Source organism: Podarcis bocagei (assembly GCF_964188305.1).
Source record: "Podarcis bocagei genome assembly, chromosome: 18".
In the NCBI taxonomy this organism is placed as follows: Eukaryota; Metazoa; Chordata; class Lepidosauria; order Squamata; family Lacertidae; genus Podarcis; species Podarcis bocagei.
Window position 1 is genome coordinate 6,439,405 of NC_138144.1, and position 24,530 is coordinate 6,463,934.

The following is a 24,530-nucleotide window of genomic DNA, read 5'->3' on the forward strand; positions in this document are numbered from 1 at the left end:
CAAGCTTGTATTCTCCTGTTCCAGAGGGTGGAACCTAGAATCATAGAATCATAGAGTTGGAAGAGACCACAAGGGCCATCGAGTCCAACCCCCTGCCAAGCAGAACCAATGGAGTCAAATGACAGCAAAAGGAGAGTCTGACGAAACATTTAGGAATAACTTTTTGACGGAAATAGAGATTCAACAGTGGAATGGGTGACCTTGGAAGGTAATCACCCTCCTCTGCACACCTTCCAGCTTGCCAATATCCTCCTTAAACTGCAGTGCCCAGAACTGGACACAAGTATTCCAAGTATGGTCTAACCAAGGCACAGTGAGAGCCAGCGTGGTGTAGTGGTTAAGAGCGGGAGTCTCGTAATCTGGTGAACCGGGTTCGATTCCCCACTCCTCCACCTGCAGCCGCTGGGTGACCTTGGGCCAGTCACTTCTCTGAAGTCTCTCAGCCCCACTCACCTCACAGAGTTTTTGTTGTGGGGCAGGAAGGGAAAGGAGAATGTTAGCTGCTTTGAGACTCCTTAAAGGGAGTGATAAAGCGGGACATCAAATCCAAACAGTGTTAGAAACTGAGATATGAAAGCGAGGAGCTAAATGGCACCTTTAACCTAGGTTTATGGGCGCAACAACAGAATGTCTAGGCATGCTTTTTTCTTTTTAATAACAAGAATACAAAGCTGAAAATGAACGCATTGCAGCTAAAATATTGTGTTCACTTTTCACATAGTCTAGTCCTTCCCCTGCCCCCCCTAATATTCTTGAGAGGGTTTCTTCTCCTGTCTTCAGAGAGTAGCTGGAAGCGGGGAGGCAGAAAAAGGTCCTCTTTTCCTTCCACTCTGCAGTTTTAATCTGAAATCTTAGGCACAGTACTGCACCCAGAACTCAGAAACTGCTCGCACTAATCAAATTCCCTGTCGCAAAATGCACCTAGAACAACAATGGGAGTTTCGAACTCTGCAAGGGCAGAATAGAGCGGTCCTGTTGCTTCCCTTGATCTGGACACCAAACTTCTGTTGATGCAGACTAGGATAGCATTCGTTTTCTTTGCTGCTGCATCACACTTCCTTTCATTTTTCTACTACTGGCAGGATGGTGTTATAACACCCTCAAGCGCATCATCAGGGATTTCAGGCCCAGTTCTGTGTGCTGGCTTGAACCTGCCTGAGACCCATATACATTAGAGACCCCTCTCCCCATACAACAATGTGTGTTTGTGGTCAGCAGTCCACCAAGCGAATATGATTGGTGTTTGCTCACATTGCTGCCGTGTTATTTTATAAGTCCATAAACAAAACTTAATTAATCATGGGGGGTTTTATGTTTCTTTTATGTTGAAATGAATTTAAGTATGTTATACAAGTTATGTAACTTACATCAAACAATGGACAGCAGAATCATGGACTTGTGGAGTTGGAAAGGACCCCAAGTGTCACTTCGTCCAACCCCCTGCAATGTGTCAGGAGCTGGAGAAAGGAGTAAAAGGTAAAGGGACCCCTGACCATTAGGTCCAGTCGCAGACGACTCTGGGGTTGCGGCGCTCATCCCGCTTTATTGGTCGAGGGAGCCGGCGTACAGCTTCCGGGTCATGTGGACAGCATGACAGCCACTTCTGGCGCAGCGGAACACCAAAATCAGAGCAGCGTACAGAAACGCTGTTTACCTTCCCGTCGGAGCGGTACCTATCTCTCTACTTGCACTTTGACGTGCTTTCGACCTGCTAGGTTGGCAGGAGCAGGGACTGAGCAACAGGAGCTCACCCTGTCATGGGGATTCGAACCGCTGGCCTTCTGATCAGCAAGCCCTAGCCTATGGTTTAACCCACAGCGCCACCCGCATCCCTGGAGAAAGGAGTAGGTCAGCAATAAAACAGCTGGTGTTTACTCAAAGAAACCAAAGCAGCGCAGACCTAGTGATCACAGCAACTCTTCCCATTAGGTCTTGCCCCAATGAGGCAGTTGCGAGGACTGAATGCCCCCACCTTCCAACCACACTCTAAGGCAGGCATAGGCAAACTCGGCCCTCCAGATGTTTTGGGGCTACAACTCCCATCGTCCCTCACCACTGGTCCTGTTAGCTAGGGATGATGGGAGGTGTAGTCCCAAAAACACCTGGAGGGCTGAGTTTGCTATGCCTGCTCTAAGGCTCCTCCCCTGTTCCTTCCCCAGCAGCCTAAGGCTCTGACATCTCTCTTTGCTCCACCCTCTTCATACTGTACTTCTTTGGGTTCTGGGACGCCAGGGGGAGAGGAGCTGGTTGCAGCAGGAGGGGGAGACCCCCCTGGCTTCTTCAGCATCCTGCCTCATCTCTGTCTCCTGGTCCTGTCCTCTCCTGCCTCTGAGTCTGGACTGCTCTCTGCCATGGCCTCTTCCTGCTCACTAAACACTGTTACATCTTCAGCTTCCGATACCTCCTCCTCCCAGTCTTCTCCCTCTGACCGCTCATCATTGTCCCACCAGCACTCCCAGGGCTCTGAGCCGTCTTCCCCTGGCGGTTCCCCAGCTGGTGCCTCCCACCACTCCTTGCATCCAGCCAGTCCAGGACACAATGCTGGAACCACAGCTAAAAAATCCCTGGTAGGTGGCCATCCAGTGAGACGAACAACATAGAATTTGACAGAAACTGAACTGCAGCAGAATGGAAGCCCTGCTGATTCCGACAAACGAGAGGTCAGAACAGAAACTGCTGCCTTTTTAATAATCCTGGTGTCGGATCATGCCCTTCTCTGCTTTCCATTTGGGCAATACAAACATCGGCCGCTAGGCTTAGGGCCTTTGCAGCTATGGCAGCTGGACAGGGGTGGCGTGTCCTGCTTTGCCACTTAAGGCAAAACTGGCACATGACTCCCCACCGCTGAAGCCGCCTGTACGTACGTTGAAAGGTGGCACCCGCAAAGCGTTGGCAACAGCACTGGCTTTTGGCAGCATCTTGCTAGATACTGGTGCCAGTGCCACTCCTCTGCTGCTGCCCGTGGGGTGGGGTCCGTGGGAGTGCCACCCCATGGACTCCCACTGCTTGCCACACGGGTGGTCTGGCCCTGCACCTGAGGCCCCCTGGAATGGGGGAATTCTCCCTGTTTGCATTCCAGAAGGGTCAAAACCTCTCCTTTTTCGTCAGACGTTTTCTTAACTGGCTGATAACATTTCCTGGGTAGTTCTGTTCTGTTTTATTGATCTTACATATGATGGTAGTGTGAATACAGTAGCTCCCTTTCTGAGAACACCTCTCAGAGCCTATTAAGTGCCTCTGCAATCCCCTTGGGAGCGAAATATCTCCCAGGCTTGACCCTGGCTTAGGGAGCGTTGACTCATTACAAAGGTCAGAGCTTTTTTATTTTATATAATATTTTATTAGGTTTTGACAATAGAAAAGTTTAAAAAACACAAAAGGCAAATGCAAAACAAATACAAAATACAAAAACACAAAAGTACAAAATACAAAAATACAAACATTAAACACAAAAAGAAGAAAAAACACATATAGAAGAAAAACAAAAATTTCTCTCTTTCTTAATCTCTCCACTTTAAATTGACTTATTTTCCTGACTTCCTCACGTCTCCCATTATTGTATCCCTTTTAAATTTAGTTCAGCAAATTCCCGAACTATTAATTTGTCTATTATTAGTCCCCTTATACTTTTTACCTTGTTGCTAGAGCCCCTTCAATTCATTTCAATGCCATCAACATTCAAACAAAGGTCAGAGCTTTTGCTATCCCCACTCTGCTTCAGTAAATCTGGCTCCACGACATCCCACTGTCCCTTGGTCATTCATCAGTCCTTGCAACTAGGAACAGTGAATGAACTTGGTTTTGTTTTGTTTTGCATTTTAATGAGAAACTACCTAATTCCCACCTAATTCAAACCAATATGCAAACACAGAAACACCTTTGACCTTTGCGCTTCTCCAAGTTTCACAGTGCTGGTTCCAGAGCCAGTTTGTGCAGCAATACACATCAGAGGATGGTGTGCATAGGAAGGCACTTGCCAGTGAAAGTAACATGCAAAAATGCCTTATATTGGTCGAAACTGCATGCGAAACTGCATTTATTGGGAATAACCTGCACTGAAATGCTGACGAATTTTCTTGAATATTTTTGTTAAATGCAAAAAATTCAGTTCAATGTGGAAAACCGAATGCAAGGCTAATAAAAAGAGAAACTGAGAAAAGCAGAATGGATTCATCCATTTGCAACACACGTTGCGGACACGGAGCAATGGATCCAAACTACAAGAAAGAAGATTCCACCTAAACATTAGGAAGAACTTCCTGACAGTAAGAGCTGTTCAACAGTGGAATTTGCTGCCAAGGAGTGTGGTGAAGTCTCCTACTTTGGAGGTCTTCAAGCAGAGGCTTGACAACCATATGTCAGGAGTGCTCTGATGGTGTTTCCTGCTTGGCAGGGGGTTGGACTCGATGGCCCTTGTGGTCTCTTCCAACTCTAGGATTCTATGATTCTACGTTCCTAGCTTTTTCTCTCCACTGCCTTCTTCTTAGTTGACTCTCCCACATTTATATAGCACCTGGCTTGATTGTGCTTCTGGTCTCTTGTCATTTTCACCAGCCCCTGGAATGCTTAGACTGGGTTTCAGAGAAGCAACGTCACAGCCAAGTCCTTCAAAGTCTCCATCCTCGCACTTCTATTTCTTTCTCTCTTTTCTTTCAAGCTGTTCTGGACACATGCTTGAAAAGCAGAATGTGACAAATAGACAGATTAATAGATGTGGAAGAATTGTCTGTTCTGCACCCTGCACCTGTAGATGGAGGCAGGGGGTGTGAAGGGAGGAAGAGAGAGTCACAGGTTGTAGGTAGGTAGGTGGATGGACTGCTGGATCAGGGCCTCGGGGTCCCTGCAGCTCAGCAGCCTGTCCCCCACAGTGGTCAACCAAGATTTCTCCAGAAAGCTCAAAGCAGAACGCAAGCACGTCCCTGCATCCTATTCCTCCATGGTTGCTCCACAGCAAATTGTATTTAGGGTCATATTGCCTCTGAATTTGAAAATATCTATATATCTATATCTCTGTCTCTATCTCTATCTATCTGTCTAGATATATATGAATAAATAAATAAATTGTGGAGTTGGGAAGGGACTGCCACAGATCATCTAGTCCAACCACCCCCACCCCCCACAAAGGAATCTCAGCTAAAGAACCTCTTAAGTGATTCCTATCTATTTAAAAACCTCCAGCAAACAAGAGCCGACCACCTTCTGAGGTCATCTATTCCATTGTCAAAGCAGCTTCTACCACCAGAAAGTTCATCCTAACGTTAAGCATTTTAGTGCTAATTTCTTCTAATACAGTGGTACCTCGGGTTAAGTACTTAATTCGTTCCGGAGGTCCGTACTTAACCTGAAACTGTTCTTAACCTGAAGCACCACTTTAGCTAATGGGGGCCTCCCGCTGCCGCTGCGCCGCCAGAGCACGATTTCTGTTCTCATCCTGAAGCAAAGTTCTTAACCTGAAGCACTATTTCTGGGTTAGCGGAGTCTGTAACCCTGAAGTGTATGTAACCTGAGGTACCACTGTACAGCTAGGTTGTTCCTGGTCAGTCCTGGTTTGCCCTCCCCCCAAAACAAAACAAAAAAAAACCCTCAAGAACTTCAGCCTAACAAAACTTTGATGAAGCTTTCTAAAAAAAAGCTAAACAACTCTAGTCAGTTTTTTTAAATAGTGTGAGTAGATCGCAGTCTCTTGGAAGTTGGACGTTCCTGTTCTAATATAAACATTTCTGCAAAGCAATTTACCCAGTATGTTATTTTTGCTAACTTGTGGCTTCTGATGCAAACTTTATTATTATCATTTATTAAATTTGCATACCACCCTTCATCCTTAGATCTCAGAGCAGTTTAAATATTATTATTATTATTATTATTATTATTATTATTATTATTATTATTATTATTATTATTATTATTTTATTTATTTGTACCCCACCCATCTGGCTGGGTTTCCCCAGCCACTCTGGGCAGCTCACAATAGAATATTTAAAACATGATACGACATCAAACATTAAAAACTTCCCTGAATAGGGTTGCCTTAAGATGTCTTCTGAATGTCAGGTAGTTGTTTATCTCTTTGACATCTGCTGGGAGGGCGTTCCACAGGGCAGGTGCCACCACCGAGAAAGCCCTCTGCCTGGTTCCCTGTAACCTCACTTCTCGCAGGGAGGGAGCTGCCAGAAGGCCCTCGGAGCTGGACCTCAGTGTCCGGGCTGGATGATGGGGGTGGAGTTTAATGCATAAACTTTACCCTAGTTATATGTTGTTTTTTTGGTACACACAACTTGGGGGGAAGAGCTGCACTGCCAAATTTGAAGTGCAAATTTCCCAGGATGGCTGTGTGCATTGTTTGGGAAAATTGCAGATATGGTAGGTTTGCCTTTAAATGCAGACTGAATCCAGTTTCTCCCTCCATTGCTAGATGCAGGTGAGTCAAATGTGCCAGGTATCCATTCATGTGGAGGGTTGCGTTTCTTGTTTGCCAACCCCCACCTCTGCATCTCTTCCTGCTTCCTTTAATCAGCCGCCCTGTCCATTTCCCCTTAATGGGATCCATCACATGGCCCAGAAACGTGCAGCTGGGAGCTTAGGCTAAATTGCTGCAGATTACCTGACATGGCAGGGATCTCACATGTCGCCTGTCTTAGCTCCCAAAGCTGCCCGTCCGGTCCGGCTGCAGCCACACCATTTTAGCAACTCGAGAGCGAGCTTTCGGAGCGTTCTGAAGATCGCGGCAGGAAGCGCTGGGTTTTAAAAGGGGCAGCTTGCAAGCCTGAGCGGCACAGAAAGGGCTGTATTAGCTAGCACCCATGCCAGATATCTGCAAATCCGTGTTTGTGTTTCACTCCCGCCAGCTCAGCATTTAGAGCCCTTGCAGCCGTTTGGTGAAGTTGTAATTTTAAAAATAACAGCTTCCAAAGCCAGCACCCAAAATTATAGGTGCTAATTGAAATTGAGCTACTTAAAACAGTGCAAATGCATGCATTTAAGCAGCTGGCCAGTCTACAAAGAGAGATGAGCTCCAAAGGGAATCTGCTGCTGCAGAGATCGGAGATGTTGCTCTGCTGATGGGATGGCAGGGCAAGGTCCTGCTATCGGAAAGCAGATCTGGAATCTCGTTGAAACCTCCACCGTTTACCAAATGCTATCTCGGTCAAATGATTTAAACACTCAGGAAACATTACAGGGGAGTCCAAATTCATACTGTGTATGGGACGCGGGTGGCGCTGTGGGTTAAACCACAGAGCCTAGGACTTGCCGATCAGAAGGTCGGCGGTTTGAATCCCCGCAATGACGGGGTGAGCTCCTGTTGCTCGGTCCCTACTCCTGCCAACCTAGCAGTTCAAATGCACGTCAAAGTGCAAGTAGATAAATAGATACCACTCCAGCGGGAAGGTAAATGGCATTTCTGTGCGCTGCTCTGGTTCGCCAGAAGCGGCTTAGTCCTGCTGGCCACATGACCCGGAAGCTGCATGCCGGCTCCCTCAGCCAATAAAGCGAGATGAGCACCGCAACCCCAGAGTCGGCCACGACTGGACCTAATGGTCCGGGGTCCCGTTACCTTTACCTTATGCTTACTACAGCAATGCTCATATTTGAGGACTTTGCCTAGCTGGGATAGCTCAGTTGGTAAGCATGAGACTCTTCAGTCAGTCTCAGTCAGTTTTATTGCACATAGCCAAAGGCTGCCACAATGTACACAGAATTATTTGACAATTAAAAGAAAATATACTGAATTGGTAAAAAAAGACTTAAAACATTTCTATTATTAAAACATTACATACTCTAAACAAAGCTATAAAAGTACCCCAATGTGCAAATAAAAACATTAAACGATAAAATTCATAAGCTAAAATCATCACATGGTCACTAATGTTAAAAACAAAATTAATACAGTGTGCAATTTATACTCAGAGTTTGGTGACAAAAATAGAGCATAGCCTGAGGTAGATAGATAGGATCAAATAAATTCATCTCCTTTACAGTTAATGGCTACCTTGGCTATATAATTTGCTCTAATTTTCGTAGCAGCAGTTGCAAAAAGTGCTACCCGCCAGGTCACATACTTAGCTGTGTCTGCAAGGAGATATAACATCATATCAAGGGGGTTCTGGCCAGGGGACCCTGTCATTATAGGTACCAAAAAACTTTTTCTTGCCAAAAAAATGCCTGATTGAGCTCTCAAATGGATTACCCTTTAAAAACTGGTTACATCATGCTGCCCAACTGATGGGCAAATATGACCTCTCAGTGACTGAGATTAAAGAACTCCCCTTATATTCACAGAAAAATATTTTTAAATGAACCATAAGGGCAGGGGCAACTAAAAACGATCTAAACTCTATGTTCACATCTACATGCACCCCATTGTATTTTAAACTTAGAGAGGTCAATGAACACATATATTCAATGAACACATATCTTATTTTAATGAATTGACTTTTGCACAGCTTCGAAAAGCTTTTACAGAGCTACGACTAAATACAATAAGCTCTGCTTATAGAGATGGGAGACACAGAGGCATACCAAAAAACGAACGTGTTTGCATGAGACTCTTAATCTCTAGGTCATGGGTTCAAGCCCCACGTTGGGAAAAAGATTCCAGCATTGCGGGGGGTTGGGCTAGTTGATCCTAGCGGTCCCTTCCAACTCCACAATTCTGTGATTCTAAGATGAGAAAAAGCCCGACTCACTGGTTGAACAATTGTTCGCAATATTGGGGGAAAGGAGCATTTTATTGTATAGATTAGAGCCACACCTGTAGCATATGCCTGTTGACCGCTGTGGGGAAGAGGATGCTGGACTGGAGTGACCCTGATGATCCAACATGGCTCGTCTTACGATGGTCTTACGATGCAGTCCGTCCATCCACCTACCTGCCACCTGTGACTCCCTCTCCCTTCACACCCCTGCATCTGTTTACAGGTGCATCCTCTTATTCATGGGTAGGCAAACTAAGGCCTGGGGAGCCGGATCTGGCCCAATCGCCTTCTAAATCCGGCCTGCAGACGGTCCGGGAATCAGCGTGTTTTCACATGAGTAGAATGTGTCCTTTTATTTAAAATGCATCTCTGGGTTATTGTGGGGCCTGCCTGGTGTTTTTACATGAGTAGAATGTGTGCTTTTATTTAAAATGCATCTCTGGGTTATTGTGGGGCCTGCCTGGTGTTTTTACATGAGTAGAATGTGTGCTTTTATTTAAAATGCATCTCTGGGTTATTTGTGGGGCCTGCCTGGTGTTTTCACATGAGTAGAATGTGTCCTTTTATTTAAAATGCATCTCTGGGTTATTTGCGGGGCCTGCCTGGTGTTTTTACATGAGTAGAATGTGTCCTTTTATTTAAAATGCATCTCTGGGTTATTTGTGGGGCCTGCCTGGTGTTTTCACATGAGTAGAATGTGTCCTTTTATTTAAAATGCATCTCTGGGTTATTTGCGGGGCCTGCCTGGTGTTTTTACATGAGTAGAATGTGTGCTTTTATTTAAAATGCATCTCTGGGTTATTTGTGGGGCCTGCCTGGTGTTTTGACATGAGTAGAACGTGTGCTTTTATTTAAAATGCATCTCTGGGTTATTTGTGGGGCAAAGGAATTCATTCATTCATTTTTTCTCAAAATATAGTCTGCCCCCCCCACAAGGTCTGAGGGCCCCCTGCTGAAAATGTTTGCTGACCCCTGCTCTTATTTATCTGTCTGCTTCATAGAATCGCAGAAATGTAATGTTGGAAGGATCCCGGGGGGTGGGGGTGGGTGTCATCCAGTCTAACCCCTTGCAACGCAGGAATCACAGTGCCATTGAGAGCGTGCTCACTTATGGCTTATGTGTGTGGTACGGAAGCTGTACTACCCAGGACAGGATGGGGTCGTGCAGGGTTGTTAAGGCAGCAGAGAGCATTGTTGGCTGCCCACTCTCCACCTTAGAGCAGATTTATGCCACAAGGTGCCATAGGAAGGCACTGGACACAGTAAAAGATCCATCGCATCCTGGTCACTGTCTCTTCGAGCTCTTGCCGTCGGGACGGAGATACAGGACGATGAAGACAAGAACGAGCCGTCTTAAGAACAGCTTCTTCTCCAGAGCAATCTCGGCCCTGAATGGGAAGCCCGGACTTTGAAAGTCATCTAATCTCCCTTGCTGCATTATACTGTATTGTTTAATTAGTGTTTTTATGGAGCAGTCAAGTAATTTCGTTGTCCCCGAAGGGGGCAATGACAATAAAGATATTATTATTATTAAGTCTTTGTAACCAGATCACCACTATCCTCCTTCTCTCCCTTCAGCTTGATGTCTGGCTTGGCCACCATGGACTCCAAAGCCTGTGGAAGGATGGGGGTCATCACCATCACCTATTACCTCTGGACCACCTTCCTGGCAGTTACCACCGGGATCATCTTAGTCATCAGCATCCACCCAGGGGCCGCTGCCCAAAAGGAGGAGTACACCGTCGGCAAAGTGGTGCTCAGTTCCGCGGATGCTTTGCTGGACCTCATCAGGTACTGCCTGCTTCTCTGCATGTTTCTCAAAAGCTCGCGGTGCGTTTGAATCGTTTAAAAGGAGGGGTGGGGGACCTCAGCCTTGGGGGGCCAGATGTGGCCTTCCAGCTACCTTCATCCGGCCCATGGAAGCCACATTATAGCCCACACTCTACCTAACAGCGAAGGTTTCATTCTGCCCCAAATTTGCAAATTTCTTTTAATATCTTCCCAGGTTTTTAAATAATTATCTTTATACAGATCTGTACTATTTGCTGTTAACCATACACTTAACCTTATTTTTAGTCTCATCGTTCATCTCCCCCCCCCCTTTTTTTCTTTTTACCAAGAGTTTGGTTTTAAAAACTAATCAATTTAAAAACTAATCGTGCGACTCAAATCGCATCTAAAGGTAAAGGTAAAGTCGCGAACGACTCTGGGGTTGCGGCACTCATCTCGCTTTATTGGCCTAGGGAGCTGGCGTACAGCTTCCGGGTCATGTGGCACCACTACCAAGAAGGCCCTCTGCCTGGTTCCCTGGAGCTTTGCTTCTCGCAATGAGGGAACCACCAGAAGGCCCTCAGAGCTGGACCTCAGTGACTGGGTAGAACGATGGAGGTGGAGACGCTCCTTCAGGTATACTGGACTGAGGCCGTTTAGGGCTTTAAAGCTCAGCACCAACACTTTGAATTGTGCTCGGAAACATGCTGGAGCCAATGTTATGTGGTCTCAGCGGCCGTTCCCAGTCACCAGTCTAGCTGCCACATTCTGGATTAGTTGTTTCTGGGTCACCTTCAAAGGTAGCCCCACGTAGAGCGCATGGCAGTAGTCCAAGTGAGAGATAACCAGAGCATGCACCACTCTGGGGTGACAGTCTGCGAGCAGGGAGGGTCTCAGCCTGCGTACCAGATGGAGCTGGTAAACAGCTGCCCTGGACACAGAATTGACCTGCGCCTCCATGGAAAGCCGTGAGTCCAAAATGACTCCCAGGCTGCGCACCTGGTCCTTCAGGGGCACAGTTACCCCATTCAGGAGCAACTGCCCGTATATGTTCTTTCTATAGGCCAGTAAGGGTTAGCAATGTGGTTTTAATATGCAAATGCAGAAACTCTCCAGAGATTATTTACTTCAGTGAATAATCCATACTGTGACTTGCAAGGATTTTTTCCCCAATTTGCATTTGTAATTTGGACCCTCACATCCCATGTCTCCTATATGAATCTGACTCTCTTTCTTAAAGATCGTTGGGGGGGGGGGCTGCCTCCCTCAGCCACCCACGACTCGAGAGCAGGAGGTGGAGAAATTGTGAGCCTCTGGCACAGATGCCATAGCATCTCATAGAACATTGCTGCTCAAACTTTCTGATATGGTACACTGGCAATTCTGCCCCCACCCTCTTGATATGCCAGGGACAGGTACCATCATTAGTCTGTGAAGCGTCCCACCCAACCTGGGCTGTGGATAAACTACAGTTCCCATGAGTCTTTGAGGGTGGGAAGGGAGTCATGACTGTTAATACAGTGGTGCCCCGCAAGATGAATGCCTCGCAAGACGAAAAACTCGCTAGACGAAAGAGTTTTCCGTTTTGGAGGTGCTTTGCAAAACGAATTTCCTATGGTCTTGCTTCGAAAGACGACAATGTCTTGCGAGTTCCTGCTGGTTTTTCCCCTCCCCCCCTTTTTCTAAGCCGCTAAGCCGCTTATCAGCTGATCTGATCAGCAGATAAGCCGCTAAAAGCCGCTAATAGCGCTGATCCGCTAATCCGTCAATGGGCTTGCTTCGCAAGACGGAAAAACCGCTAGACGAAGAGAATCACAGAACGGATTCTTTTCATCTTGCGAGGCACCACTGTATGTTACAAATGTGCTTTAAATGTATGGTGTGGGTGTGACCCAAAATAAATGAGTAAACCTCCATTCATGTGGCTGAGGTCTAAAGTGGCCTTCTCAATACCGTTTTGTTCTGTCTCCTGCAGAAATATGTTTCCTTCCAACCTCATCGAGGCTTCATTCCAGCAGGTGAGCCCTTGATATAGTTCTCTTCCCAGCCCCTGCATGCAGATCAAGCCCAGCCCAGGGGCAGCCGCTCTCTGCTCTCAGATCCTACTCATAGGGACATTCAGAAGCTCTTGAGACCTCAGGATACGCTGACCCCAACCTGTCCACTTTCTTTTTTTTTTTAAGATAATATTTATTAGAATTTTAGAAATAATAAAAGGTTACAAAATTTAAACATAAAAAATAGAGTAGAAAAAAGAAAAAAAGGATACAAAAATACCAAAAACAAAACACACAAAAAGTGAAAAACAGTTAAGAAAAATCAGTATTTCATGTCTTATAGTTCATTTACTTGTTTCCTGACTTCCTTACACCTCCCCTTTTGTATTCCCGTTTAAAAATTCCTTTCAGCAAATCCTTACCCTCTATCATTTATCTTTACTCAATATCTTAACCTATTATAACTATGTATTTTCAACCATTATCAATCCATATTTGCATATTCTTAATAATCTTTTTGCCAATACCACTTATTTTCCATTCCAACATCATTTTAACATTCGTTAATTTTACATTATTTCTGCAAGTAGTCTTTAAATTTCTTCCAATCCTCTTCCACCGACTCTTCTCCCTGGTCACGGATTCTGCCAGTCATTTCTGCCAGTTCAACATGTCCACTTTCAAGGCTTCCAGAAATATATGGCCTGCTGGCCCAAGACATTTTGGCACCCGAGGCGGTTTCCAAAATAGTTCCTCCCAATGCCAGGGAAGGAGAAGGGGTGAGGGAATATCTACATCAGGAGCAAGGGGGAAAGAAATATCTATATTGGAATCTGCTGCCCCTGTGGATAATATTTATTTATACATACATACATACATACATACATACCCTGCCCATCTGGCTAGGTTTCCCCAGCCACTCTGGGCGGCTTCCAACAAAGTATTAAACACAGTGATTCATCAAATATTCAAAGCTTCCCTAAATAGGGCTGCCTTCAGATGTCTTCTAAAAGTCAGATAGTTGTTTATTTCCTTGATATCTGGTGGGAGGGGGTTCCACAGGGCAGGTGCCACTACCGAGAAGGCCCTCTGCCTGGTTCCCTGTACCATGGCTTCTCGCAGCGAGGGAACCGCCAGAAGGCCCTCGGCACTGGAGCCTGCCACCTGAGGCACTTGCCTCACCTTGCCTCATAGGTGGGCTGGCCCTGTGTTTGTGAGATGCAAAGGTGTTCCCCTAACACGCATATGTTTGACAAGCCATCCCCCCGGCATTCTTGCATGTTATTTCCACTAATATATGCACTTTAGTATATTCATGTTTGTAATTGACTGGAGAACTGTATTGCAAAATTCAGAGAAGTGTGAATTTGTAGGATGGCTGTTGTTTCGGTTTGCATATCATTTCAGAAAGTGTGAATTTGGCTGATTAATCGGATTTCTCTCCTCCCCCCAGCAAAAAACACACAGGGCCCCTCCAGATATCTGTTTTATTGCGCTTTCATGATGATTTCTGCTCACGGTGGTATTGACAATCCCACTTGCACTGCCATTTCCCCTGCAAAAGTCCCAGGGCAGTCTGACTGCTTCCTCTGTAACTGATGCAAGTCCTGTAGTTTCCTTTTAAAGCCCTATAGCTTTCAATACCGCGAATGCTTCGATGGCGAGGGAGCAAGTCCTTTGGTGGAGAGAGTGGTTGTTCTGCTTTTGTTGATCTGTCCCACGAGAGCTTCCGTCCAGATCGCAATAACGGTGCATCACAGAACAACTAATAAAGCAAAAGGATGTGTGCTCAGTCCACAATCCATAACTGACCGCTAATGCACAATTTGCCTGTTGCAGAATGCACCCACAAGGGGGTGGGACTCTCTTAAGCTCTTTATTTCCCTCAGCGAGCCAGGAGGGTTGTGTTCTCACCCATCCATACCAGGTACAGTGGTACCTCGCAAGACGAATGCCTCGCAAGACGAAAAACTCGCTAGACGAAAGGGTTCTTTGGTTTTTTTGAGCTGCTTCGCAAGACGATTTTCCCTATGGGCTTGCTTCGCAAGACGGAAACGTCTTGCAAGTTTGTTTCCTTTTTCTTAACACCGTTAATACAGTTGCGACTTGACTTCGAGGAGCAACTCATAGAGCCTGTGGTAGCCTTTTTTGAGGTTTTTGGTGATTTTTGAAGCTTTTCCAAAACTTTCCCGACACCGTGCTTCGCAAGACGAAAAAAATGGCAAGACGACAAAACTCGCGGAACGAATTACCGTATTTTTCGCCCCATAGGACGCACCGCCCCATAGGACGCACCTAATTTTTTTTTGGGGGGGGGGAATAAAGAAAAAAAAATTTCCCCTCCCCAGGCACGGGGCAGGCGCGAGGGAAGCCCAAGCTTCCCCCGACCCCAGGCCCCAGAACAGCCTGCTATCTGCAAGCCTAGGGAGCCGCGCCAGTCTCCCCAGGCTTGCGGAGAGGTGCGCGAAGCCCGGGGGCGCTCTTCAGCGCGCACCAGGCTTCGGAATGCAGGCAGCTCCAGGATCCAGAGGGTGGCGCGGAGCTGCAAGAAGCCCTGGGGTGCAGGCAGCTCCGCGCCACCCTCCGGAGCCCCGCGCGGCTTCGCGCCGGGATCGGGAAGGAGGCGCAGAGCTGCAGGAAGCCCGGGAAAGCCTGCATTCGCCCCATAGGACGCACACACATTTCTCCTTCATTTTTGGAGGGGGAAAAGTGCGTCCTATAGGGCGAAAAATACGGTAATTTCGTCTTGTGAGGCACCACTGTACTATGAGCTTAAAAGACTCCATGGTCTCAGAACCATGGATAGGCGCCAGTGAAAGGTGGAGGTGGACTAAGACCATCAGAGCTTGGATGGCCTCCAGTCATGGATTCTTTAGCTGTGATTCCTGCATTCCAGGGGATTGGACTAGATCAGGGACGTCCAACTTCCAAGAGACTGCGATCTGGTCCCCACGATCGACCGGTAGATGGCGATCGACCTGTTGGACAGCCCTGGACTAGATGATTTCAACAATCTCCTCTGAATGAAACTTAGTTGAATACCACCTTGTACATTTAAAGCATATGGCTTACCCAAAACCACCCTGGGAACTTTAGGTTGTTAAGGGTGCTGGGAATGGTAGTTTGATGAGGGGCAAATGACCGTTCCCAGGATACTTTGGGGGGAAGTCAACTTTAAATATATGGTGTGGATGTAACCTGCCTTATTGGCCTGAATATAAGCCGCCCCCACAAATAAACTGCACCTTTAAAATTGAGGGGGGGGGAGACAATACCCGGGCTGCTTCCTGGGGGGAGGGCTGCACAACTATGCTGGTGGCGTAAGGTCGTGAATATAAGCCGCACTTTAACTTTTCACTGTCAGAATTTGGGGGGAAAGGGTGGCTTATATGAGGGCCAATACAGTATATGGCTTACATGACCCCTCTTTTTCTTTCTTTTTTTTAATTAAAGCTTGAAAAAACAAAGAAAAGACAGTGTGCAGAAATAAAACATCTGACATCAAGCGCTTTTTAACATAAAGATTAAAAGAAAATAGGTAAAGAGGAAAGAAAAAGACAAAAACTTCTGGTTCTCTGTCTACCGGCTTTAAAAACCTACGGAAAATTCTTACTTCATAATAACATTCAGTTCTCCACTTTCCATAAACCAACCTTTCTTTTTTCAGTCTTCAAACCCTGACAACACAAGTTCGTTTTCCTTGTTGTGTTTCAGTTGTTAATAAATATCAACAGTGATTTTTCTCAAATTAAACACGTCAGCTTTGCCATCTCAGCTAAATCTATCGTTTTAATAACTGTTCTTCCACAGTAGGTAATAATAAGTCCTTCCATCTTTGTGCATATAACAGTCTTGTGGCTGTGATCAGATATTGCAGTAATTGTCCATATTCTTAGTTGTATATTCAGGAACCCCCAGCAGAGAAAGCTATGAGCCCTCCTTTTCTAAGATTTAAAACAAAGCAGCCCGACCCAAATTGTGTAAAAAACCATTTCTCCAGGATCCACCCATCTTTCACTGCCATCTGACATTTTGCTTCTAGTACCGAACAGTTCTTCTGCCCGTGGTGAAGTCACCTGGGATCCCAAAGAAATCCACAAAGTCACTAAGTTTCATCTACTTCGTGCCGGATGCTGATAACTCAGAGATCCAGAGGCCGGTGCTCCTTGAGATCACGCCAGCGCCAGAAATGACCTACCGGACCCTCCCTGGCAGCAATAACGAGATGAACGTGCTAGGAATAGTTATCTTCTCAGCCACAATCGGTATGCATATCAAATCCCAACGTGGGGGGCGGGGGTTCCCCCCAATGTGTGCAAACAGATGGATTTGGTGAAGTCAGGATTTGGAGACATCATTTTCTCTCTGCACAAAAAGGAATTCTTTGGGTGGCTCAGGTTTTGGGGTTGCGTGCAGTATAGCACTAAGCTAAAGTAAGCTAAAGTACAAGGGACACAGGTGGCACTGTGGGTTAAACCACAGAGCCTAGGACTTGCCGATCAGAAGGTCAGCGGTTCGAATCCCCACGACGGGGTGAGCTCCCATTTCTCGGTCCCTGCTCCTGCCAACCTAGCAGTTCAAAAGCACATCAAGTGCAAGTAGATAAATAGGTACCGCTCCGGCGGGAAGGTAAACGGCGTCTCCGTGCGCTGCTCTGGTTCGCCAGAAGTGGCTTAGTCATGCTGGCCACATGACCTGGAAGCTGTACGCCACCTCCCTCGGCCAATAAAGTGAGATGAGCGCCGCAACCCCAGAGTCGGCAACGACTGGACCTAATGGTCAGGGGTCCCTTTACCTTTACCTTTACCTTTAAAGTACACTTGCTCTGCTGGCAAAACGCTTTGTGCCAGAGGAACGTTGTCATGCAAGAGAATGCATAAGAAGGATGCTGGTAACTTGGTTGCACAATCTGTCGCCCAGTGAATTTCCACTAGTGCAACTGCTGTACAAGATTCCTCTTGTGCACAGCATGAGAACTCACTTATCTACTAGCACAAAAGCCCTTTGTATTTCTAAGATGTCTTGATTTTAAGAAACAAAATTAAAAAATTCCTTCCAGTAGAACCTTAGAGACCAACTAAGTTTGTTATTGGTATGAGCTTTCATGTGCATGCACACTTCTTCAGATACACAAAAGCTCATACCAATAACAAACTTAGTTGGTCTCTGAGGTGCTACTGGAAGGAATTTTTTAATTTTGTTTCGACTACAGCCGACCAACACGGCTACCTACCTGTAACTTGATTTTAAGAAGGTTTTGTTAATGCACATTTCCCCCTGCCCCAAAGTCAACAATTTTATACACGCTCTCATTCATTAATAATGTAAAAAAGGGGAAGAAAGAACACCACAAGATTGATAGCGCATGTTAGCATAGATTTTCATCATGGTAATTCCTATTCCAGTAAGAGGCATTCAACAGTGTAATGGGCAACTTTGGAAGGTGGAGGACTCTCCTTCACTGGAGGTTTTTAAGCATAGAAGAAGAGTTTGGATTTGATATCCCGCTTTATCACTACCCAAAGGAGTCTCAAAGCGGCTAACATTCTCCCTTCCCTTCCTCCCCCACAACAAACACTCTGTGAGGTGAGTGGAGCTGAGAGACTTCAGAGAAGTATGACTAGCTCAAGGTCACCCAGCAGCTGCAGGTGGAGGAGCGGGGAAGCGAACCCGGTTCCCCAGATTACGAGTCCACTGCTCTTAACCACTACAACCACACTGGCTCTTCCTGACGTTGACGTTGGTTTCTTCCATCTGTCTGTCTGGTCATTTTAACTGTATCTAGTTTTGAAATTTGTTTTGTGAGTCTTTGGACCGCAAAGTATTTTGATACGGTTTACAAAGGATGAATAAGTCAAATGTCAGGAATGAGCCAGCTCCTAGCGAAGGTTTGCAGTCAACTGCAGAAACAGCCAGGAACAGAGAGGCTTAGATGATAGTCAGGCAGAAGAAGAAGAGGAGGAGGAGGAGGAGGAGTTTTGATTTTATATCCTGCTTTATCACTACCCAAAGGAGTCTCAAAGCAGCTCACATTCTCCTTTACCTTCCTCCCCCACAACAAACACTCTGTGAGGTGAGTGGGGCTGAGAGACTTCAGAGAAGTGTGACTGGCCCAAGGTCACCCAGCAGCTGCATGTGGAGGAGCGGGGAAGCGAACCTGGTTCACCATATTACGACTCCACCGCTCTTAACCACTACACCACACTGGCTGGATGGCTGTCTGCCAGGGATTCTTTAGCTGTGATTCCTGTATTGCAGGGGGTTGGACTAGATAATCCTTGAGGTCCCTTCCAACTCCAAAGTTCTATGACTATGGAATTAGCAAACTGAATTTAACATTTAACATTCGCAAGTTGTCCTGTTACGATTGGTGCACAAAATATAAACATACATACAGTGGTACCTTGGTTCTCAAACGCCTTGATACTCAAACAACTTGGAACCCAAACACTGCAAACCCGTAAGTGAGTGTTCCGCTTTGCGAACGTTTTTCAGAAGTCGAACGTGCTCCGTTTTGAGTGTTACGCTTCCGATTTGAGTGCCACGCTTCCATTTTGAGTGCTACGCTGAGATCTGTCTGTTTTTCCTACTTATTTTTGCTGCTCTTTTGTTTTCGTTTTTGTGACTGTGTGGAATCCAGTTCAGCTACTGATTGATTGATTGATTGTGTGACTGCAGAACATTGTTTATTGCTTTCATTTTATGGATCAATGGTCTCGTTAGATAGTAAAATTCATGTTAAATTGCTGTTTTAGGGGTTGTTTTTAAAAGTCTGGAACGGATTAATCCATTTTGCATTACTTTCTGTGGGAAATAATAATAATAAATAATAAAGTGTGCCTTGGTTTTGGAACGCTTTGGTTTTGGAACAGATGTCCGGAACGGATTAAGTTTGAGAACCAAGTTACCACTGTACATGCTACTAAGCAGATAAAATTTCAAGCACAATTAGAATTTTAAAAAACCCATACAATTTAAAACATGGGGCATGATTGTGGCGGTTGCTAAGAATTTTGCAGACTCCGCTGCCTGCAGCTTGATCTGCAAAGAGAAAAGGCACATAATAATTGGCTGAATTGTCCTGGCTGGAACTTAAACAAGAAAGGAACGTCCTGCCTTACACCCCTTGAAGACGAGATTATGCTTATTATTTACTTTTATTGATCACATTAGCATCCCACCTTCCCTTCAAAGTGCTCAAGGTAGTGCACTCTCTCCTTATATTATCCTCACAACAGCTCTGTGGGGCAGGTTAGGCTGGGAGACTGGCCGGCCTGAGAGTCACACACGAGTTTCATGTCGGGGGGGGGGAGAGATTTGAACCCTGGTCTCCCAGGTCCTAGTCCGACATGCAGACCACTACACCACACTGGCTCACACCAGTTGGTAAAGGACTCTGTCCAATGCCCGGCCTACTCAGAGTAGTCCCATTGAAGTTAACTGGGCATGGCTAAGTTGAGTTCATTCATTTCAGTGCGTCTCTCCTGAGTAGGGCTGGCATTGCTTACAACCCGCTGCAACTGCGAGTAAAGTTGGACACTGCATTGCACATTGTTATTACTATGCAAGTGGGACCTTCATTTATACACCAGCAACTGTTTGTCGGCAGGCCTCCTTTTAGGAAAGATGGGCGAGCGAGGGGCTCCTCTGGTGAACGTCTGCCAGTGCTTGAACGAGGCAGTAATGAAGATTGTGGCCATGGCAGTCTGGTAAGTCAAATGCCGCCCTGGTGGGCCAGCAATTCAGGCAGAGACGGGGAAGCTTTTTGGCTTCATGGGGCAGGTCCTTTTCCAGGCTCAAATTTGACAGGTACATGTGTATCTTGCCTTTTTAGTTTCTAAAACCTGGTGGCAAGGCCTGCCTCTTCCTTTTACTGATGTGAGACACTTTGGGAGCCAATAATTGTCTGAAAAGCGAGATTATAATATTTATAGTTTGGTTTAACGGTCCTAAAAGACCTTCATTGGCTCCCAGTATGTTTCCAAGCACAATTCAAAGTGTTGGTGCTGACCTTTAAAGCCTTAAATGGCTTCGTTCCTCTATACCTAAAGGGACTTCTCCATCCTCATCGCTCAGCCTGGACACTGAGGTCCACTTCCAAGGGCCTTCTGGCGGTTCCCTTCCTGCAAGAAATGAAGTCACAGGGAACCAGGCAGAAGGCCTTCTTGGTAGTTGCGCTCACCCTATGGAATCCCCTCCTATCAGATGTCAGAGATAAATAACTACACAGTCTTCTGTAGACATCTGAAGGCAGACCAGTATCAGGAAGTTTTTAATGCGTTATGGTTTGTTGTATCTTTGTATATTTGTCGGAAGCCACCCAGAGTGGCTGGGGCAAGCCAGTCAGATGTGCAGGGTACAAAAAACGATGATGTTGATGATGAAGTTCACTGCGTAAGTTTCAAAACTTCCAAAGTCGTTCCAGTTGCTGAGCGAATACAGTGGTACCTCGGGTTACAGACGCTTCAGGTTACAGACTCCACTAACCCAGAAATAGAACCTCGGGTTAAGAACTTTGCTTCAGGATGAGAACAGAAATCGTGCTCCGGCAGCACAGCAGTAGCAGGAGGCCCCATTAGCTAAAGTGGTGCTTCAGGTTAAGAACAGTTCCAGGATAAGAACGGACCTCCGGAACGAATTAAGTTCTTAATCCGAGGTACCACTGTAGAACATGAACTAAATTTGTTTCGGAGTACAGTAGAATGATTTCTAGCTCACATTCAAGCTCATTCCCTTACATTTTGCTTTGTTTACGCTGTAGGCTCTCTGGGCCTTTAAATTTAAATTGTCGGGGGAAATAAACGAAGCAGTTCACATTCCTCTGTGTGTGTGTGTTTTGATGCCCTCGCCACAGGCTCCACCGATCCTGAGCTTGCCCGTTTTGTGCTGTTGCAGGTACTTCCCATTCGGCATCGTCTTCTTGATAGCCGGGAAGATCTTGGAGATGGAAGACCCCTCCACGATTGGGAAGAAGCTCGGCCTCTATGCCATGACTGTCGTGACTGGCTTGGCCATCCATGGCCTCTGCTTCCTGCCTCTGCTGTTTGTGCTCATCACCAAGAAGAACCCTTTCTCCTTCATCCGGGGGATCCTCCAAGCCCTGCTCATTGCTCTGGCAACATCGTCCAGGTAAGAAGCGCAGGGGACTCTTAAGGCGTAACGTGGTGTCAGGGCTGGTCAACAGGTCAACAACACAAATGGCAAATCACCCGAGGCCAGTGAAGTTAAATCTTTATTCAAGGAAGCCACCCACAGAGTTTGAGGAGATTTCACCCCTCCCATACCCAAGAATCTCCTGACCATCTCCTGATGGTCTCTGCTGACTCTCCAGAGAAGAGGAGGCGTGTCCTGCCTATCTACTTATTCTGCCCAGCAACATATCTGAGTGTGTGAGAGAGAGTCAGTCAGTCAGTGTATCGGAGAGAGTGAGAGTGTTAGAGATCCTAGAGATAAGGTTGCTGCTAAGAGCAGCTGCAGACTCTCAGTGTAGCATTGATTTATGCTTAGAATATTCAGCTCTGTATATAGTTTTGTATCATAGTTGTAGTTACAGAATAAAAGGAAGATATTCTACAGAGCTGCTCTCCGAGTGGTTTATACTCTGCAAGACGCTGCAAAACTCTGCTGCGCAACGACTGTATTATTGAGACAGTGAATCCGGTGCTCTCAGCTCTAAGCTGTGAGTCCACAGCACTGTGACCTGTTCCTGTGGGAAAGGAGGTCTCTGGCGGTGCTACCCAGCTCGCCCAGCCCAGTCGGGGTTGAGGTGCATGAGTCCAGTTGGTGCACTGGCTCTAGGGCGATTCTGACAGAGTTCAGGCCTAGTGGTCTCAGCAACTCTTCCCAGGAGGTCTTGCCCCAATGAAGCAGTTGCGAGGACTGAAGGTCCCCGCCTTCCCATCCCTCTCTCTAAGGCTTCTCCCCTCGAGGGTTTTCCCCATTCAGTCTCCAAACAGTGTCTGCACACAACTAACCTCTGTTCTGCTCTTTTCATTTCTCTGCGTGTTCTGGGAGACCAGAGGGGGAGGGAGCTGGTTGGTGCAGGAGGAGCAGATTCCCTGGGTTCTTCTTCCTGACCCTGAAATAATTCTTGGAACTGCAGTTTACCCCTTGCAGAGCTATCATTCCCAGCACCCTTTAAAAACTACAGTTCCCAGGATTCCTGGTGGGGACGGACGGACACACGCCATGTGTGTGTGGTGTATGCACAGCTGGTTTTAAAAATCTGTTTGCCCCTTCTTGGGTGGGCGGCTTTGCCTCTGTGTCCTCTGTGAACCAGCCTATTGCAAGCCAGATCGTCCTCCTGCCAACAGATTTGCCAACGGCAGTAGGGATCAGAGGGTGGGCGCAGAGCCAACTGACCAGTAGTAGCGCTTGGCCCCATGCCCAGTGCAAGGAAAAATTCCCAGCTTGGCCTCTCTCTCACTGAAAGGCGGTAAGCCTAGTCTTGGTTGGGGGAGGAGGGGGTTGTAGCCTCCGCCTGCTTCTCCATGGGTAAGGGTATCCTGTTAAAAGGATCCAGGAGGAGTGGCTCCTGTCCGATGCCCAGACAGGGGCTAGGGCCATACTGCTCCTCCAACGGAGACCACCTGGGGGACACCCCTATTTGATGTAGGTCATAGGGCGTCCGTCCTCCCACTGGCTTCACCCTTAGTAACACTCCCAGCAGACGATCGGGAGTGACATACGCAGTTGCTTGCCACAACGCCTATGGCCAAACCTTCACAGCCGTAACCAATAACTTTGTGGCCTTCTTTGATCCCAAACCAATATGCCTAGTGTTGTCTAGTTAGTTGCACCTTAGGGAACAGGGAGGTTACAGGGCCTCCCCACGGAAACACCTGTGTCTTGCTAACTAGCGTGGCTTTTCCCTCGCAGCTCAGCCACCCTGCCCATCACCCTGAAGTGTCTTTTAGAAAACAACGGGATTGACAGGCGGATAGCCAGGTTTGTCCTCCCGGTCGGGGCAACCATCAACATGGACGGGACTGCGCTTTATGAGGCAGTGGCAGCCATATTTATCGCACAGGTCAATGAATACGACCTGGACTTTGGGCAGATCATAACCATCAGGTAAATCCACTTCCTTCTTTCTTTCTTTTTTATGATATTTTATTAGGTTTTATCAATAAAAAAGTTTAGAAAAAACAAAAAACAAATGCAAAACAGATACAAAATACAAAAATACAAACATTAAACACAGAAAAAAGAAAAAGCACATATAAAAGAAAAACAAAATTTCTCTCTTTCTTATCTCTCCACTTTAGATTAACTTAAATTTCCTGACTTCCTCACGTCTCCCATTTTTGTATCCCTTTTAAATTTGGTTCAGCAAATTCATAATCTATTACTGTAGTTTATCCATTATTAATCCCCTCATACTTTTTACCTTGTTGCTAGAGCCCCTTCAATTCATTTCAATGTCATCACCACTTCCTTCTTTCATATCCCCCCCTCTGGCCTTTGTAACTGAAGCAGATGAAAGAAAGAAAGAAAGAAAGAAAGAAAGAAAGAAAGAAAGAAAGAAAGAAAGAAAGAAGGAAAGAAAGAAAGTTTAGACATTGTGATTGAGACCATGCACTTTTCACGACAAGTGTCAAGAAAAGGCAAGAGTGTGGCTTTCTTGCCATATTTCTTTTGTTTTGCCAGTCTTCTTTATTTTATATGGTGATGACCCAGTGCTTAGAAAGTCCTTTAAAAAAAAAAGACTTAACTCAAGTTCATCCTTTCCAAAAATGAACTACGTTGTTCCTGTTAACAGTTCGTCCTTTTACAAAGCAAGATAGTTTAGTTCAAGTTAATCCAAATGAACTTTCTCAGGTTAGAAAAAAATCCATCCTTGCCCCCTCCCCCCCCAAAAAAATGTTCCAATGTGTAGTATAAAATAATAATGTTCCAGTGTGCAGTATAAAATATAGTTAGGTAGACTGAGAAAACATGAAATGTGAATGGCTTCGTTTATTTTCGCAATCTTTAAGCTTAAAGGCCCAAAGAATCTAAAGCAGAAAAAAACATATGTAAGAGGACTATGAAAACCTCAAAATGCACACACAATAGAATATGAATTGCT

General features: G+C 46.1%; 1 protein-coding gene across 2 annotated transcripts in view; it reads left to right on the top strand.

Moving 5' to 3' along the window:
• Window positions 1–24,530, top strand: part of LOC308577540 (excitatory amino acid transporter 5-like) — a 37,623-nt gene that overhangs the window by 6,951 nt on the left and 6,142 nt on the right. For both annotated transcript variants that reach the window (XM_081177836.1, XM_081177837.1), the window contains 6 exons: window positions 10,272–10,484; window positions 12,439–12,481; window positions 16,503–16,725; window positions 20,070–20,169; window positions 21,356–21,589; window positions 23,339–23,533. In XM_081177836.1, coding sequence (XP_081033962.1) covers window positions 10,272–10,484; window positions 12,439–12,481; window positions 16,503–16,725; window positions 20,070–20,169; window positions 21,356–21,589; window positions 23,339–23,533 — 1,008 coding nt within the window. The remainder of the gene's footprint in view (window positions 1–10,271; window positions 10,485–12,438; window positions 12,482–16,502; window positions 16,726–20,069; window positions 20,170–21,355; window positions 21,590–23,338; window positions 23,534–24,530) is intronic.